Here is a 16824-nt window from a genome sequence, read left to right as displayed (position 1 = left end):
GCAGCTGAGGGGAGGTGTTGTCAAGCCACAGAAAACACGTTGTAGTGGCAATGACTAGAGAGAAAGGCAGGTAAGGAGGGTATGAGGTGGGCCAAGGAAGGACAACACCGTTTCTGCACTGCAGGATATCTGTGCCCAAAAGGGGTGAAGAGTACAACAACTGCAAAATTAAGAATACCTCTGGAAAGCCCTTTATTAGCAAACACAGAAGAGAGAAAGTATGGCTCTCAGATACTTCACACGTTTTTGCTTTTGTCAAAAAAGTGAAGTTGTATTTTTAATTTTATTTCGAACTTTGTGCTATTAGAGGCTGTGATGTAATGGCGGGGAAAATACATAGACACACACGTTTTAATATATACACATATTTATATCTTTCAGCTTTTTTGCCTAATGGCTAATTAGTTTATAAAGACAACAAGGGAAATTATCACGATGGTGGATCTAAATGCCTCTGAAACTTAAAATGGCTGTTTTTAAATCTATAATGGAAAAAGAGGGACGTACCATTTTAAAACTGTCATACTGCAAGACCTGGTGCCAGAATGCCAATCTAAAATGCATATATGTGTGTACACACACACACACACACACACACACACACACACACACACACACACACAATTTAAGGGCCAATCATAGGGCAAGGACAATAAAACAAAATGCTAAGAGGAAGGAAAAAAACCCCAAGGGTACTGTCTTTCTTTTTTTAAACTAACTCAAACACATAGAATGGTAAAGGCATAGTCATTTAAATCATTGCCTTAGTAATACAAGTAATATTTAAATAGATTTAATAGTGCTGCTCCAAACCAATGAATTATGGGTTTAAAACCTATTAAAATGTAATGTTTTTTTCCAGAGCTGAGAGGAGAGAGATTTAAATCCACTGAATTTTAATATTTCAGCTTGAGCTGCAGGAGGTAGAGAAAGTCCAAATGAACTATTCCATCAGCACCATTCAAGCATGAACATTTTAATCAGTTTTACTTCCTTGGAGTTCTCTAACACAGTTTACGCTGTCATTCTGAAAGCACTTAACACAGAGAGTGTGAAAAACCACCAAGGCTTGTTATTGCCTTTACAATTGATGGCAAATAATTTTGCAGACTTCCTATCATTAAAATGTCACTGCTAAAAATTGAGGTTCAGCATTTCTTGTGCTAAACTGAATTTTCCTACAACACCATGGCATACCTGTTCTTAAGGATTTTTTAAGGGGGTGTATGTACTTTTTTTAAAAATGCACATTTCTATCATTTCTTTCCTCAAAGAGGTTAAAAAAGAGGGGGAAGGAATCCAAAGGAACCCCATTTTCTATTTTTACAAGCCAAACATTTTCTTTTCCAATGTTTGTACTAACAGAACTTTTTTCTTAATGGTAGTTTCTTTGGTGAAATTCTTATGAGGTTCCAACTTAGCCTCCTTTATGAAACATAACCACATTCACACAGCATGTGCTGATAATATAGTGTAATGGATTTAAAAGCATTTTAAGATAGTCAGATGACTCAATTTAGTAATACAGGAAATGAAAACATCATTTCTAATTAGATCATATTACTGATTTAAAACTACAATTTGTGTGTTGTTCCAACAGTGTGATCTTACAGAGATTCTAATTTAAAAACACAGTGGCTAGCAGGACACATGACAAGATCTAACTAGATGCATAACGTTCCCACAGCCCATTTGAGGGAACTCCGGGAAAGCTTCAAGGAAATGTGAAATACGAACAATTCAAATCAAAACACGAAATATTAACTACAGAAAACAACACAGGCATTTTCCTGGGGTTTTTCCCTATAAATAAAAGATAAATGATATTTAACTTATTTCAATCTATCAACAGTTTTAAACTGAACATGACCTGTGAAAGAAATCATTATAACTGTGTTTCATTCCATTAAACACAACTAGCTTACTGTCAAGAGAACAAGCCGTCTCTCCAGGTTTCGGGCTCACTTCAGCTTTTTGCATTTAAACTGCATGGATCACTGGTTTGGCTCATTTACCAATGAAGGTAGAATAATACTGCAGAGTTAAAAAGGTGCTTCATCAGATTTCATTAAATTTGGGAACATTTGCGCTTGTCTGGATGGTGTGCATACATATAAAACAAGACACATATGCAGTGAGAAATAAATGAAGGTCTGCAGGGGCTTAAGTGGGTCTTTGCCTCTCAGGAGGAAAACTTTCATTCCCTGGGTGCAGAAAATCACTGACGACTACCTAGAAATCAAGTCACAAAAATCTAAAATTGACCTCTCATCACTTTTGGTAACAGGTCAAAATACCACCACCTCACAACACAGCCATGCCTAACCAGACACAGAACAGCAGGTGCATTTAAAGTTCCACAATGTTACAACTGAAAACTACTGGACACAAGGCACTAAGCAGGGCTGAAACAGACAAAGACAGAACAGCAGCCACAGAAATGCATCAAGTGAGTTGGGTGTAATGGGGCTCTTTCCTTCTCACTTGGTTTGTGGCTCCCTAAAACTGCTGGGTTTGTTTTTTCTATTTCTGCAATCTGTTTTGCAGAACAGTCAGATGATGTGATTTTGATTCCATTTCTGCTCAGATACAAATAATTTGGAATTGCCACCAGATCCACCAACTACAGCACACGCTGCTTTGATAGCATGTAGCTCTGAGTTAGTTCTTCAAATAAGTTTTTAGGTCACCAAATTAAATTAGCTTTGTTTTAATAATTAAATCCATATATACACAATATGTCTGTCAGTTACTCGGCTACAGTCTAATAAATCATCTTCTCCCTGAGAAAAGGCCATCTGCCATCCCATTCAAAACAAAGTATGTAAATGAAATAGATATAAAACAGTATTAAAAATATACTTGACGTGATCAAAGAAAGGGAACTTGTTCTGCTTTTACATCTTCCCTCATATTTTTAAGCAACATCCAACACAAAACAATGTGTTTTTGATTTAGATTAATCTCACCACTATACCGACAGTAACTAATAAGACTCAAAAGAGAAACATAAAAGCATTCTGTTTTCCTAGAAAGGGCTGCCAACCAGACATAAGGTAGGATGGCTACGTGTATTTTAGCAGTTCATACAAAAATAAACACCAAGCCAGAAATGACCCAGGCAGCTCTTCTATAGGTCCTCACCCACGTATTCTCTCCTTCGACAGCAGACTGCAAAGTGGGTGAGAAAAGGAGGTTCTATCCCTAGTGACCTTGGGAGATTTGGTAATCGAAGTATATCCCAAAAGGAATACAACATGTGCTTCAAGCCAACACAGCTGGTATATACATATACACTAACTTTAAAATTAAAGCTTTCTCAACGTTAAAAAAAAAAAGAAATTTTTATACTGCCGTTTTCTGGAATTTTTGGAAATAAAAACTAATTGTGAAATGTATTCATCTCTCATCTCTCCACCACCCCCTGAACACAGAAAATATACAACAAACGAGTCTCTCCATGGCCTGTTCTGATTCAGCCTCTTCTTTTCAAGGGACACTTCTGAGGAAATAAAGGTTACTCTTTTCCATTTATTATGTCTTCTAATTTACTACTGGTATTTTCTTGTGGTCAGAGGGACACAAAATAGAGCTCAAAATAGCCCATTAAAAACAAGCTGCAATCAGACTATTGCTCCACCACCATCGGCAGCCATCCCAGAGTTCTGATTTCCTTGTTAAAAGACAGAAGCATAATTGAAGCAATATCTTCACTTCAGATTGATTATCGGCGACCCTTATCCGCATCTTCACTCAGCAATTTGAATTTTAATGAAAGTAAATGGAATAATTAGCATTTCAAAGTGTGTTTGATACACTGAGGGAGAAAAAAGGGAGAAGACTTTTGTGTCTAATCTATACACAAAAGCAAGTATTTGGGAGGGGGCAGAAAGAGGAAACTACAGTTGTAGTGTCTTCATTAGAATAACCTAAGGAACTGCTCCTAACAGCTGCATAAACAGAGATGTGAATATTGTGCTTTTCTCAGCTAAGATTTTTTGCCTGTATTCTTTCTAAGTTGTAGTACCTTATTTTATTACTGGTTACCTTAATCGGGAAGAACAAAAATATAAGTGGAGTTGGAGTGATTGCTCAAACCCATGAATTCCAGCAGGATTTCTATGCAACGTTAATGGTACTAGGAAGGATTTTCCAACTGGGCCGCTGATTTTGCAAAAAGGTGTAGTTCATCTATTATTTCTTCTACCAATGGACACTAGTCCTTAAAGAACCACTCATCACAGGGGAGGAAGAGTAGCAGGGAGATGTGAAAATGTACATTTTATTTCACTAAAAATGGTATTAAGATACTCTATATTTGAGGAAAGATAAAGAAATCAGGTCATTTTAACATCAGGGCAATGTGTGTCTTTTTACTGGCAATAGGCTAGCAACAGAGGCTGACTGCAAAGGAAAGAAATATTATGAAAAAGAACTACCCAGCCTCCTTAGGGGGAAACTTTTCAGGAACACTGTCAACTTGAATTGGTGAGAATAGGTCCACAGTTCCTGACAAATTTCATGTGAGATTGAAGGCAAAGTGCTTCATTTCACTTTGTGGTCCTCTATTGCCTTTTGCCCCTCTGGTCGAACAAAATTTAAAAGGAGAGTGAGAGAGAGCTGATAACAAACACTGTTTGAAAACAAACAGAGCTAAAATGGAAAGGCCACGTACCCCAATGATGGCGTTCAGTTCTGCCATGGTCACCTGCTTGGCCCGTTCCACAGCCTGCACCACTTGTTGCTGGTGCTATAAATGAAGATCAGAAACAGAATACAATTATTTGTTTTCTAGTCAGTCAAGAACAGCTTTTCCTAACATGTCCTCTAACTTTAATTACATGCAAAACAGGATTCAGGGGTCTCCATATTTCAAATAAAAGCCCTTGGGTGCTGGATGACTAAATGTCTAGGGTACCTCTGTGTCTACAGTGCTGAGAAGTAACTGGACATCCAACTGCAGGGATCATCCCTGCGCCCCCATGAAAGATGCTCCCTTACAACTGATAGAAGCAACTTAAATTTTACTTTCAAGTCAGTGGTGCACTTTGACCCAACATTTTCCACAAATACTAACAAAACAACACAACCCATCTCACCTGCTTTCTTTGTCTTTTTCTCTGCCACTTACATAAGACATGTTTTGAAAATATTTCCTGCAAGTACTTATTAAGTTTCCACCTGGTATTTGTTAGAGAAGACACTAGAAGGACATATGGAATTCAACGTTTACGTTTCTTCTGTAAACGTGAAAAAAGCATTCATATTTTCATTCCTGTCATGAAGGGCTGCATATTTAAAAGATATTAAAAATGTACAACTCTTGCCAGCAGTAAAGTTTAAGGACTTCAGGTATTTTTTTTAATGCAATAGGAAAACTAAAACCTACAAGTTTAAGTTATTTTTCTTTTGAAAACTTAGGATGGACAGCATAGGAAAATCCCTCTGACCACGATTAAGTTCTAAAGAGAATAAGCAAGATCTGATTTTAATAATTTTAGTAATATTAGAAAAATTAAATCGCACAGAAGTCTCTGCATGAAGGCACTCACATCTGGACACACACAAGTGCTTATACAGTACCCCCAAAATGTAAATATTATTCCCAACTAAATACACGTGAACACTCTAGTACATACACACTCCAATTCAGTCTAAAATAGGTCTCTTCTGTACTTTTTTCAACTTGGTTTAGTGAATGAAGAGCCAAAGAGACTGTGCTGTGAAACAGGTACTCCTCTCTGTGGCTGGGAAGAGTCTTGTTTCGGTTGATCCCAGCTGAGAAATGCACTAACATTCTCTACTGATTTGAAGTGAGTACGAAGCTCAACTATCATACTGCTTAATACACAGAAAGAGCTAAGCCATCAGTTATATGTGCAATTCCCCTCGACATACCTGGTACTACATTGAAAAGCTCCCAAATATACAGTTACTGGGATTAACTAGGGTGGACACTATTTCCACATCCCAGCTCTGTAGGGGTAGCGGGGGAGGTGATATGGGAAAGGAAACTGCTTTAAATTAGTTTATCTACATGCGGTGTTTTCACCCTTGATTTCCTAATAGAAATGTGTATTTTATGCCTATTAATAACGCAAGGAAAACTGTCAAATAATAGATCACTGCATTTTACACTTTTAATGGACTCTGATCATTAAACTATATAACTTGATTTTTTTAAGAGTCTGTTTCAAAACAAGGGCTTCAGAAGCAATCCCCAAAATCTTTATAATAGGTATCTCCAACCATCCTTACTCTTTAATAAAGTATTTACCGAAGTGAAAAAATTCATTTTCCTCTTTCTCTGAAAGTAAAAATCCTAAAGATTCATGAAAACACTAGAAGGAACAGAGAGGTATAGTTGATAAATCGGCCAGTAATAGCTGTTCTCTCTTGAAGCCAACCTGACCATCTATGTTTATTGAACATCTACCATGTGCCAAGCACAGAGCTCATATTTAGATTTAGGACAAATCTGGTTGTCAGGGTAGTGACAACTAGCAGTACTTGGAAAGCAAGAAAACCAAACAAGCAAAAAACATGTAGGATGACTCTGGGAATTATCTAATACTCAAAGTGAGTTTATGGACAAAAATTTTTATGGAATTTTCTACCTTTTACTTTCCACCACTCAAAAATGGCTGCTCAAAACTTCCATGAAACTGAAAGCCAAAGGAACACATGTACACTTATTCAACATGCATACCTCTCACTCCATTCACGCACCCATTCGTTCAACTAAAGTTTTTAAAAGCTCTTACTCTCCGCCATTTCTGTATATTACTTAAATACCTCTCCATATTACTGAAATATCATCTACTTTACATTAAGTATTCAAAGAACAGTTCCATGAGACAGAAATGCAGAAAATACATCTAGTTAGGGCCTTTCTACCACGAAGATCGCTCAATTCTTGCTTCATAAACTGGATTCCAACTGCCAAGATGAGCAAAGATGCCTTAGGCAGTGGGGATATCTTTCTGACTTGGCATTAAAATCAGGTACATTTACTGAGAAAACCAGAAACACACCAGTGAACCGTTAACACTGACATCAGATGCTTTTATAGAAACTCTTGCTAAAAAGCTAAAATGACAATGGAAGTCATGATTCAGCTCCTTCCTTTTCTCTCATGGCAATGGCCATGGGCTAATACCGTATCTGAACTTTACCTGTAGTTCAGGATTTTACTTCCCTATTTCTGCTTAGAACCGTGAATCGTGTGGTGCTTAAGGACTTTTTGAACAGAAGCTCCCTAAGGCAAAGAATGCCTCCTCCCCCCTTGTGCTCTGAAAGCACCAGAAACACTCGGACATTGCTCACTCAGCCACAAGTAACAACTGTACCACACACTGAAGAAGCATGAAGAAGGGCAAATGATCCCAAAGGAAAAAAATGAACACTAGGAGAAGCCCTAAAGTACTCTCGCAGGAGGACCCAAAGAGGCATTGTTTTTCCACTTTCAAATTTCAACATATAGACTCTCTGACTCAGAAAATCTGGCAAGTTTTTCACATCTTCTTAGAACCGTGAAGGCTTTCCCATGAGTCTGCCGTCTCTTCCCCTTCCCCATCCGCCCCTCTCCTCCCGCTCCACCCACGTCTCATTTCCTCTCCCACTTCCTGCTGGTCTCCTCTGTGGCCTCACCACAAGTGGTGACAGCCACTCTAGACCCGGTAAATCTGAAGGAGGAAGAGTCCTGTGGCCTCTCTCATTGCTCAAGCTGCTCACTCAGATACGAGTTCCCCGTCTGAACTTTCCACCAGCATCACCAAATAAAGTGCCACTAGGAATACATTAATAAGCCAAGGGTCTCTGAGAGAGGGGCCTCTAACTGGGATTTGGAGGAGAGAAAAAAATAAAGAAATAAAACCTCAAATATGTATTCTTTAAAATACTGTGACCTGTAATTTTAAAAAATCCAAACGAACAGACAAAAACCCTAGATTCTGATTATGGTTTCACGACTCTGTAAATTTACTAAAAATTACTGAATTGTACACCTAAAAAATGAGTGAAGTTTATGATGCGTAAATTACATCTCAATAAAATACTGTGATTTAAGGAATACAAGCATGGTTGTAAAAAAAGGACCAGTAAAATGAAATTCTATACGTTAAATCACTTGCCTACTTTCATCATCATAAAATTACTTTTTGCACTTGTTCGAAGTGTTAAGAATATTTTTTCCACACGAGACTAAAACAATATAAGCTTTTGATAAGTCCAACAAAGCCTGCTGAGAAACTGGCATTAACAAACCACTAGAATATATATATACCTTAGATGTTGAACGTATGTTTCTCAGAAGAGACTACAAGGACAGTATCTGCCATGCCAATACTTTGAGGCATGGCAATAGACCTGGTACCTGTAATAAAAACTTTAATTTAAAAAACTATTATCACCACTTACAATTTTTTTTAATATCCCTCTTATCGACAGGGGTAGTAAGGACAGATATGTAAAATGAACTAAAATTCTTATCCTGACACGTGGAAATGCAAAAGTGAGCAAGAGATAATGGCCCCCCCTCCTCACACAATTCAAAGAGAGCATCTTACAATACAGGAACGTAGGATTTCAAGTACTAGGGAAGATTATTGGCAGGAATGGTCAGCATATTTCCTGGGGCATCAAGGAAAGGCTTTGTTTTCTCATTCATTCATTCAGTCAATTATTTATTAAGCACCTACTGTGTGCCAAGCACTGTGGTAGGAACTAGGATTAATGAACAAGACAGTGAATTAATAATATTCAAGAGGCTCTGTAATTACAGTTGCAGGATAGTTTCCATGAAGACAATGACAGGATGCTACGAAATCACTCATCAGAGAAATATCTAATCAAATCTTAGGGTTGGAGGAAGATTCCGTGAGGAAGTGGACCGGACAACTGAGACCAGAAGAATGTGCAAGAGTTCCGCGAGTGAAAAGCAGAGAGAAAAGAACTGGAGGCAAAGGGAACAGCCTGGATAAGGTTCCTGAAGGATAAAGAAGCTTGTCTATCAAGGAAGAGAAAGAATGAGTGGCTGGAGGAGGAGAGAAGACTGCTCCCTAACTACTTCCCACACGATTTGATTCTGCCTCTAAATTCTCCTCCACAGTAGCGCATCCTCAAGTATTTGAAAATGGCATAATGCATGTTTTCAGCTTTCTCTATTCCAGGTTAAATATCCCCAGGTCACTGGCTTCAGGAGACTCACTCATCCTTTTGGCCAGTCCTCTGGCTGTGTTCAATGTGACTAGACACAATTTGATCCTGAGCAGATCAAATCCATGTAAAAGTGTCACTCCACATCCATTAAGTCAGAGCCTTTTCCAGCAAGTCTACCAAGTTTATTAACACAAATGAGCTATAAATTTAACCAAAACTCTTTTAGTCAGTCTTTCCTAAATGGTATCCCAAGAAATGTTATTTAGGCCCACAAGAAATTAGGTTATTACTTATACAAAATACAATTTTAAAATTCACAAGGTGTAATTTGGCTAATACCTGGCAAACTGCTCATCCTCTCAGAGCTTCAAATCTCAAGAGGGTGAAGATGTATGCAGGCCTTTCCAAACAATTTTGGCTATGGATGGAGCTTGGGATTAAGGCTCTCAGGAGACACCCTGGGAAATGCTGCCAAAGTCTTTCTCGTACTGACCATTTGGCCTTGTCTTCTTCATTCTCATTCATACGCAGGCAAGGCATTCTTCACTGATATGTCCAATAAGCTCTACGAGTCCAGAGCTTTCCAACTTTCTGTAATGCTGGAAATGTTCTAGATCTGTGCTCTAGCCACATATGGGTGGATACTGAACACCTAAAGTGTGGCTAGTGCAACTGAGAAACTGGATTATTAACCACATTTAACTTTAATTAATTTTAATTTAAATCTAGATAGCTACTTATGGCTATGGCTACTGTACTAGACAATGCAGCTCTAACTTAAGGTACCTTAAAGCTTAAGTCCAGTAATAATAATCCAACCGCTACCTAACTGAAAGTCAAAGAAATGAGTCAAGTGTCTCAAATACACACTAATTTTTTTTAGACACATACAGATAAGAGTTGGCATTGCTGCCTTTGGAAGGAGGCCCACATTTAAACCTGCAGAAAAAAGTTCTCCTTCCTGAGAACCATCTTTCATTTTCTGAGGGGAAGCAGGCCATAAGGATCTCACCAAATATCCAACTGTCAACCAAACACACGGCCATGCAGAACAAGTCAATCTGTCAACCATGGAACTTGGGACAGGATTATGCTCTCTGATGCCTCACTCAGCATTGTGAGAAAAAACTTTTTAAATGGAAGGCCGCCCAATGTAAAAATTAGAAAACTGGTCCAAATCCTCTAAAGCCCCAATCCAGGTGTATTAGTCACTTTAGGACATTCCTTAGATATACAACACTGTCAGAACACATTACCAACACTGATAAAATGGTCCTGGCTGGGAAGCAGACATGTCCTCTAAAGGCTGCTGGCACTTAATGAATGATCTCAGGTCTTACGGGTGTCACTGCATACATATCAGGGGATCTCTGGTGATTTCAGCCAAGCTCTCCTACATCAAACCATGTTATCATAAGCCATTGATTCCTTACAAAGTTAACAAGCAGTAAGACAAGTTAACCTGGTGCCATTATGAGGCGAGAACACTACCACCGGTGCATGTAACCACTGTATTTTGTTCATTTCCTCCCTAAGGCACAATATGAAAGTGACTGATCACATTTTTCAACTTCTATTTCATGATTATTCTACACATGCAAAATGTGGTTCAGAATAATTCAGCGCCATAATAAGCCAGGTGCCAAATAAACAGCACTTGACATACAACCGTATCTCATAACACAGCGAAAGGGTTTGTTTTCCATCCAATTAAAAGGACCAAATTTATGGAAAGTCCAAAATAGAAATTCATTGATTTGACTGGCTATCTTAGCCTATTGGAACTTAAATGCATATTATCACTACTATGTAATTGTGTATTATTTTCTACTATTTAAATGCAATGTAGAACACCCAAATTAACCTACAGAATTCTGGAGAAAACACAACTACTACTCATTAGAAAAGCTAACAAGGCAATAAAAACACAGTTTTGAGTTAGTTAAAATTAAAAATTAAATTTGCACCAGAAAGAATTTAAGTTGGAATGTTCCCTTTTCTCTAGGTAAATATAAGAATAAAAGTAGAAAGGCGGCTTAAAATTTGCACTCCTAAAAATTCTAATGATCAGAGAACTTTGGTTAAATGTGCTCAAAAGAATGATTTGAATTCTTCTTTTTTTCATTTGTTAATATTCACAGATGTAAGGCAAAAAGAGCTGCTCACTCCAATCTGGGCTCCTCCACAGCCTCCAAACAGCCTGCTTCTGCTTATAGAACTCAAGGAACAAGAAAATTTAGCTATGGAATTGCAGAGGACTAGGGGAGGAGGGCAATATCCATCACCTCCTTGGCACTGAACGACTAGAAACTGGTTGTAACGACCTGCTGAAAACAAGGTTAAAGATGGATAATGCCATTGCTCCAAATCTAACGATGAACACGGGTTTAACAAATGGGAATTAGGAAGCCACTGGTCATAAGGAACCACTTTCTGTTCTCTCACCCCGTCCAGTAAGGTACATACATTTCAGGTTACTTCAGGCTGTGGCTGGAAATGGTCTGAGGCCCAAGACATTAAAAATGGATCAAGTTTGATGCTGCAAAGCAATCAACCTGAGCTACTTTTTCTGAGATGTCTTAAAATTCCACAAAACCAAGAGTGACTTATCCAATATATCTTTCATGATTTGGAGGGGAGGCAGACTGTCAAAAATTCTGATCTCATTTTCTCCAGTTTGAGGACAAGACACATGCATAAAAGAGTATGTCTGAGATAGATGAGGGGAAAAGAACTATAATTTAAGGACTCACAAATGTCCCACTTATGAGAAGCAGTTTCCTTAACAATAACTTTTTCAGCTTCAAGCAGCATGTTCCTTCCAGCAAGTCTACGACAAAATATGGCAGTCCTATGAGTGATCTCCTATATCCCATCCTTCAATTGAGAGGGGTCTTCAAAAATCTTTGTGCTTTTAAAAATATGGGCATAAACATAAGCTGTGTATCTAGACCTAGATGGCCCACAGGGCCTATCACTGTTCATGGGGGTTCCTTTTCACCCCCGTGCATGTATGAATGATAAAGAATGCCTGATGGGTGATTCTTTTTCCCTACAATTCAGACCTTGGAGGAGACTTCTATAACAAGAACTTTGCATTATTTTATATTTTATGTGATAGATTAAAATACAAGTTGTGCTGATTATATAGTCAGAGCTAGAGTTTGTCACATAAAGATACACCACTGGGTCAGTGTGACTTCCCTTCAAATCAACACTGGTAATAATAATAATGCTCACTATCTTTATTTTGTGCACAGCACTGTGTCTAGAAGCAATTGCTAGCTGTCCCTTGATATCCCTTCTCTTGACATTAGTTTAAGTTTTAGGTGGGCATACTCAACTAAGACTACATTTCCGAGTCTCCCTTGCAGCTAGCTATGGGCAAGTAACTAGGCACTGGCCACTGCAAAGTGAGCAAACAATGTGAGCATCATCCACACCATGACCTTAAAAGAAAAAGCACAAGTTCTCTCGTCCTTCCAGCTGGCTGGGGCAGGACATGGTGATGCTGGGGACGATGAACATCAATATATAAGGAACTTGAGTTTACAACATCGTGGAGTCACCAAATTAGCTACAGCTGCTTCTATGCAAACTGTTATGTGGGAGAAAAACAAACTTTTATTTTGCCTAAACCACTGTTCCTTTCATCTCTGTTAAAGCAGCCTAATACCCAGCTAGGTCTTTCACATTATCACTAGTCCTCATATAACAACCCTATAGTGCAGGTATCCCATTTTTCAGATGAGGAAACTGCAGCCCAGAAAAATAAAGTATTGTGTTCAACATGATAAAAGAAGCAAGTGGCTAAGCCAGGAGTTGGTCCCAAGTCTGCCTAACCTCAGGCTCTTTTCACACTGCCTCACACATAACATAACTCTTCCAATGAACTCTGCTCCTTGTTAGGGGAGCAACAAGTTTCTGAAAAATACAGATGGTACTCTGAGGAAAGAAGACTTCAAATTATCACGCAATACGTCACCATCATGTAATACATTACTGACCTACAGCCTATTAGGGGTTTGAAGTTCTCAAACGTCTTAAGAAAACCTTGTTAGTCACCACAAACCATACCCTGCCCATCTCAAAAATAAACTATTTTATAACCCAAGGGGAAAAAAGTACAAAAAGCACAACTGTCCTCTAAGTAAGATCCTCAGCTAGTGCCCAACATTTAGTTAATGCTTAATCTAACAGGATAAGACAATACTCAGAGGCTTTCCAAAAAAATAAAATATTCCTGCCCTTCTGAAAGATCACCTGTGTGGAGCTAACCACCCACTGTTGCAAGCAGCCCCTGGAGCTGCGAGCCTAGCTTATTTCACAGGAAGACCGCCAGCCAGCCCGTCCATTCACAAATATTACCTTCAACTCTTCCCAGTTTTTTACCGAGTCCCTCCCCCCTCTCCAAATGTCTTGGGGCCCAAAATAAGCTGGAATAAAATTCATTTCCCAGAAAAGGTTAAAAACAACGACAACAAAAACTGGCATTTACTATCCGAAGTGCTTTACATTTTAATACATATAGTACACATTGTAAAAATGGGGTTACTCTCACCATCTACAGGAGTATTACAACTCAGAGATCAACTCTCCCAATATAAAGCCAGTAAGATGCAGAGCTGGTCTGATTCCAAGTTAGCAGGAACACTGTGCCTTGCTGCCAGGGTTTAACAAGTGGTGCATAGTTTTCAATCTACATTAGAATCGCCCTAAAGGTATGTTCCTGGAAAGGGGGGCTGGGGGGGCACTGGAGATAAGTCAGTACTTACTGGCATCCTTCAATTCTGCTGAGTGCTCACTAAGATCTAAGCGTCTACACGCTATATCCTGAAATCGCTGATAGAGAGCCCATCCACAGAAACTACTTGTAAAAACAAAACTAACTCCAACTAAGCCACCAGGTATTTTGAAAACAGCCAGTCCCCCAACTAGACTGAGAAATTTGTTTTTCTAGATCACAATGTGTGTAGAACACAGACCCCATCCAAAATCACCGTGTCTTCTGAGGCGAACTCTACAGCGTGAACACCTTGAAGAGTTGTCATGTTTTGGATCTTTGCTTGCTGGCTGGGGAGAGACGGGCGTTTGCTAAATTGGAAAATTAATTTTGGGAGCTAGAAGAGAATCACCCTTGAGGCTACCTAATATGCCTCATGGAGATTTTTAGCTAGGTCACAGCCCTGGGTTGTTTTAATTGATACTTTTTCCCCCTATAAGCACATCAGAGAGGAAGATAAACAATACACACTCTTCCAAAGGGCAATGACTAGAAAGGGGAGGGAGGGCTGGCTCCAGGTCCTCTCAGAAGGGAACTCTGGGCTTCTCAGCTGCTGCTGCAGCTAGTACTACTGCCAGTCAGCCTCAGGAGCCACTCATTACTATGTGCTAAGCTGCACCAGACAATCCCAGGGAATCCTCACAGCAATCATATGCGTTCCATGCTATTATTAACTTCATCCTACAGATGAGGAAACTGAGGCTTAAAGAGGCAAATCACTTGCTAAAGGTCACCCAGCTTAACTAGGTTATAGTAAGCCATGCACTTTGTAACAGGGAAGCCAGGACTCGACCCAGATGTGACTGTCATCATCCCTGGCCATCTCTTGCTTAGGGAACTGCCAACAGGAAGTTGGTTATAGTTCCTCCTCAGCAAATGAGACCTGAAGTGAGACAGAGAAGAACTTCCCATTTACTGCTTTGAGATTCGCCTTTTACAGAAGAAATCTGAGGGCAGCAGAATTCCGAAAAGTCTTACCCATCCCTAGAAGCCAAAAGAAAGTGGGAGAAAAGAACAGCTTCAGACAGGTGAGGACTCACTCACTACGTTTCTCTAAATCCTGATTTTAAGGCTCCTGTGAAATTTTAAGAACTGTAAGTGACAATTACTCACTTAATGAAAAGAGTTGGCAATATCTTTGTTTAATGCCTGGAACTTTGGAAGTAGCTGTACACACGTGCAATACGCACATCACTAAAATAGATATTGGCTATCATTTTTTTAAGTGTTTTGGTGAAATCTAATAGGAAAATACTTTTTTCTGATGTTACATACATAGACACACTTCGAGTCCTTGAGCTACAATTATACAACTTACTTCCCCCAAAAATGTCTTGCAGTTAACACTAAATTTATTCAACAGCTGTCATTCAGTACATATTTTTTTAATTTTAGAAACTGTGGTACACTAGACACAAGCAATATTAAGCAGGTACATTAGTCAGCACACGGGAGCTAAATTAAAAATAGACTTATCTAGATCTCTGTAAATTTACTTCTTGTTCCTGCCAAACTCCAAAAAACCCCTCCAACCACTGTCCTGTAGCTTATGCACTAGTCTTCAGGAAGTGTTTTTCTTTTTTCTAAATACAATCATTTACTTTTTAAATAAAAATATTTTGAAATAAATTCTAATGCCGCAGCTGCCCTTCTGGCAGTGAGACGGTCACACAGAGAGCCAGCGTTAAAAGATCAGATTAAGAGCCTTCAGTCCTAGCACCAAGTGACGCTTGCAGCCATGCAACAGTGATTTTGCATGTCTCTGAAGAGACAGGAAATAGAATTCATCTTCCTCTAATAACCTGCCTCCTGCCCTCGCTCCAGATTACACTCCATCTGCCTCAGGGTAGAGGCAAGTAGTGCGATGCTCACAGAATGCCCAAAAGAGGAAACAAGGTAGGCAGCGTTCAGACACAAAACATCCGAGAGGCCCGGACTGGATGGCAACAAACATGTCTGCTGCCCACACATTAAAAGGTACACACACACCTTAGGAAACTAAAAAATAGAAGAGCCAATTAAATCCAAAGCAAGCAGAAGAAAAGATATACACAGCATCAGGATTTAGAAAACCATGACACAGGTCATCTCCATTACACATGTCAAGGATTTCAACCAAGAAATGTCAAAAGTATTGGGGAAATAAACAGTAAGTAGTGAGATTATGATGCCTATCCTCCCAGCTTAAGGCAGAAAAGGAGTTGCCAGTATCTCCCCACGGCTTTCCTCTACAGGGTACGACTTCCTTAGCCAATTCATTCCAGTCCAGTCTTGCTCAGCACCACTACCATTACATAGGCTGTTCCTACCGGGCCTGCTCACACAAACAACAGAACTCATGTGGGAAAACGACCTACTGGCAAATCAGCTAGCTCCACCAACACCCCAAGATCTCCTCCCACATCTGAACATAACGCCACAGATCCTGCAAAAATGCCATGGGAATAAGCTGTACTGGTGATTATGTGTAGGAGTCTGTGTCTTCAGAAGCCTAAAATCTAATACCACCCCAGGGAAAATTCAAACTTTTCCCTCTGCCTTGGGGAACAACATCTCAGCCTGGTCACAGGATGATGGGTTACACATTCTTCCCATTCACCACCTCCATAAAGCAGAGCTGCTTAAAGTAAGAAGAAATACACGCTGGTCTGGATCAGGCAAAGGGCAGCCAGACTTCCTAAAGAAATGCAAACAGGCCCCTTGACCCTCCTTCAGCACTCCATGTGATCTAGTCAACAAGCAAATCCTGAGTAGAAATAGGTAAATGGGAATATAGTGGGTGGTGGTTTTGTGGTCACAGCTAAAGGACGAGAAAGACATCCTTTGTTGTTTGTGATCCAGAAGAGCGTTTGAGTTCAGGATATTAACTTAGGTCCATGGTT

General features: G+C 39.4%; 1 protein-coding gene across 9 annotated transcripts in view; it reads right to left on the bottom strand.

The window, feature by feature from the left end:
• The window catches only part of LOC132492632 (transducin-like enhancer protein 4), a 152681-nt gene that overhangs the window by 100381 nt on the left and 35476 nt on the right, over nt 1-16824 (bottom strand). For 7 of the 9 annotated variants that reach the window (XM_060102362.1, XM_060102363.1, XM_060102357.1 and 4 more), the window contains one exon: nt 4676-4750. The exons of the other annotated variants lie outside the window; for them this stretch is intronic. In XM_060102362.1, coding sequence (XP_059958345.1) covers nt 4676-4750 — 75 coding nt within the window. The remainder of the gene's footprint in view (nt 1-4675; nt 4751-16824) is intronic. 9 annotated transcript variants of the gene reach the window in all.

This window comes from Mesoplodon densirostris, chromosome 6 (assembly GCF_025265405.1).
Source record: "Mesoplodon densirostris isolate mMesDen1 chromosome 6, mMesDen1 primary haplotype, whole genome shotgun sequence".
Classification (NCBI taxonomy): Eukaryota; Metazoa; Chordata; class Mammalia; order Artiodactyla; family Ziphiidae; genus Mesoplodon; species Mesoplodon densirostris.
This window is presented reverse-complemented; position numbering and strand designations above follow the sequence as displayed.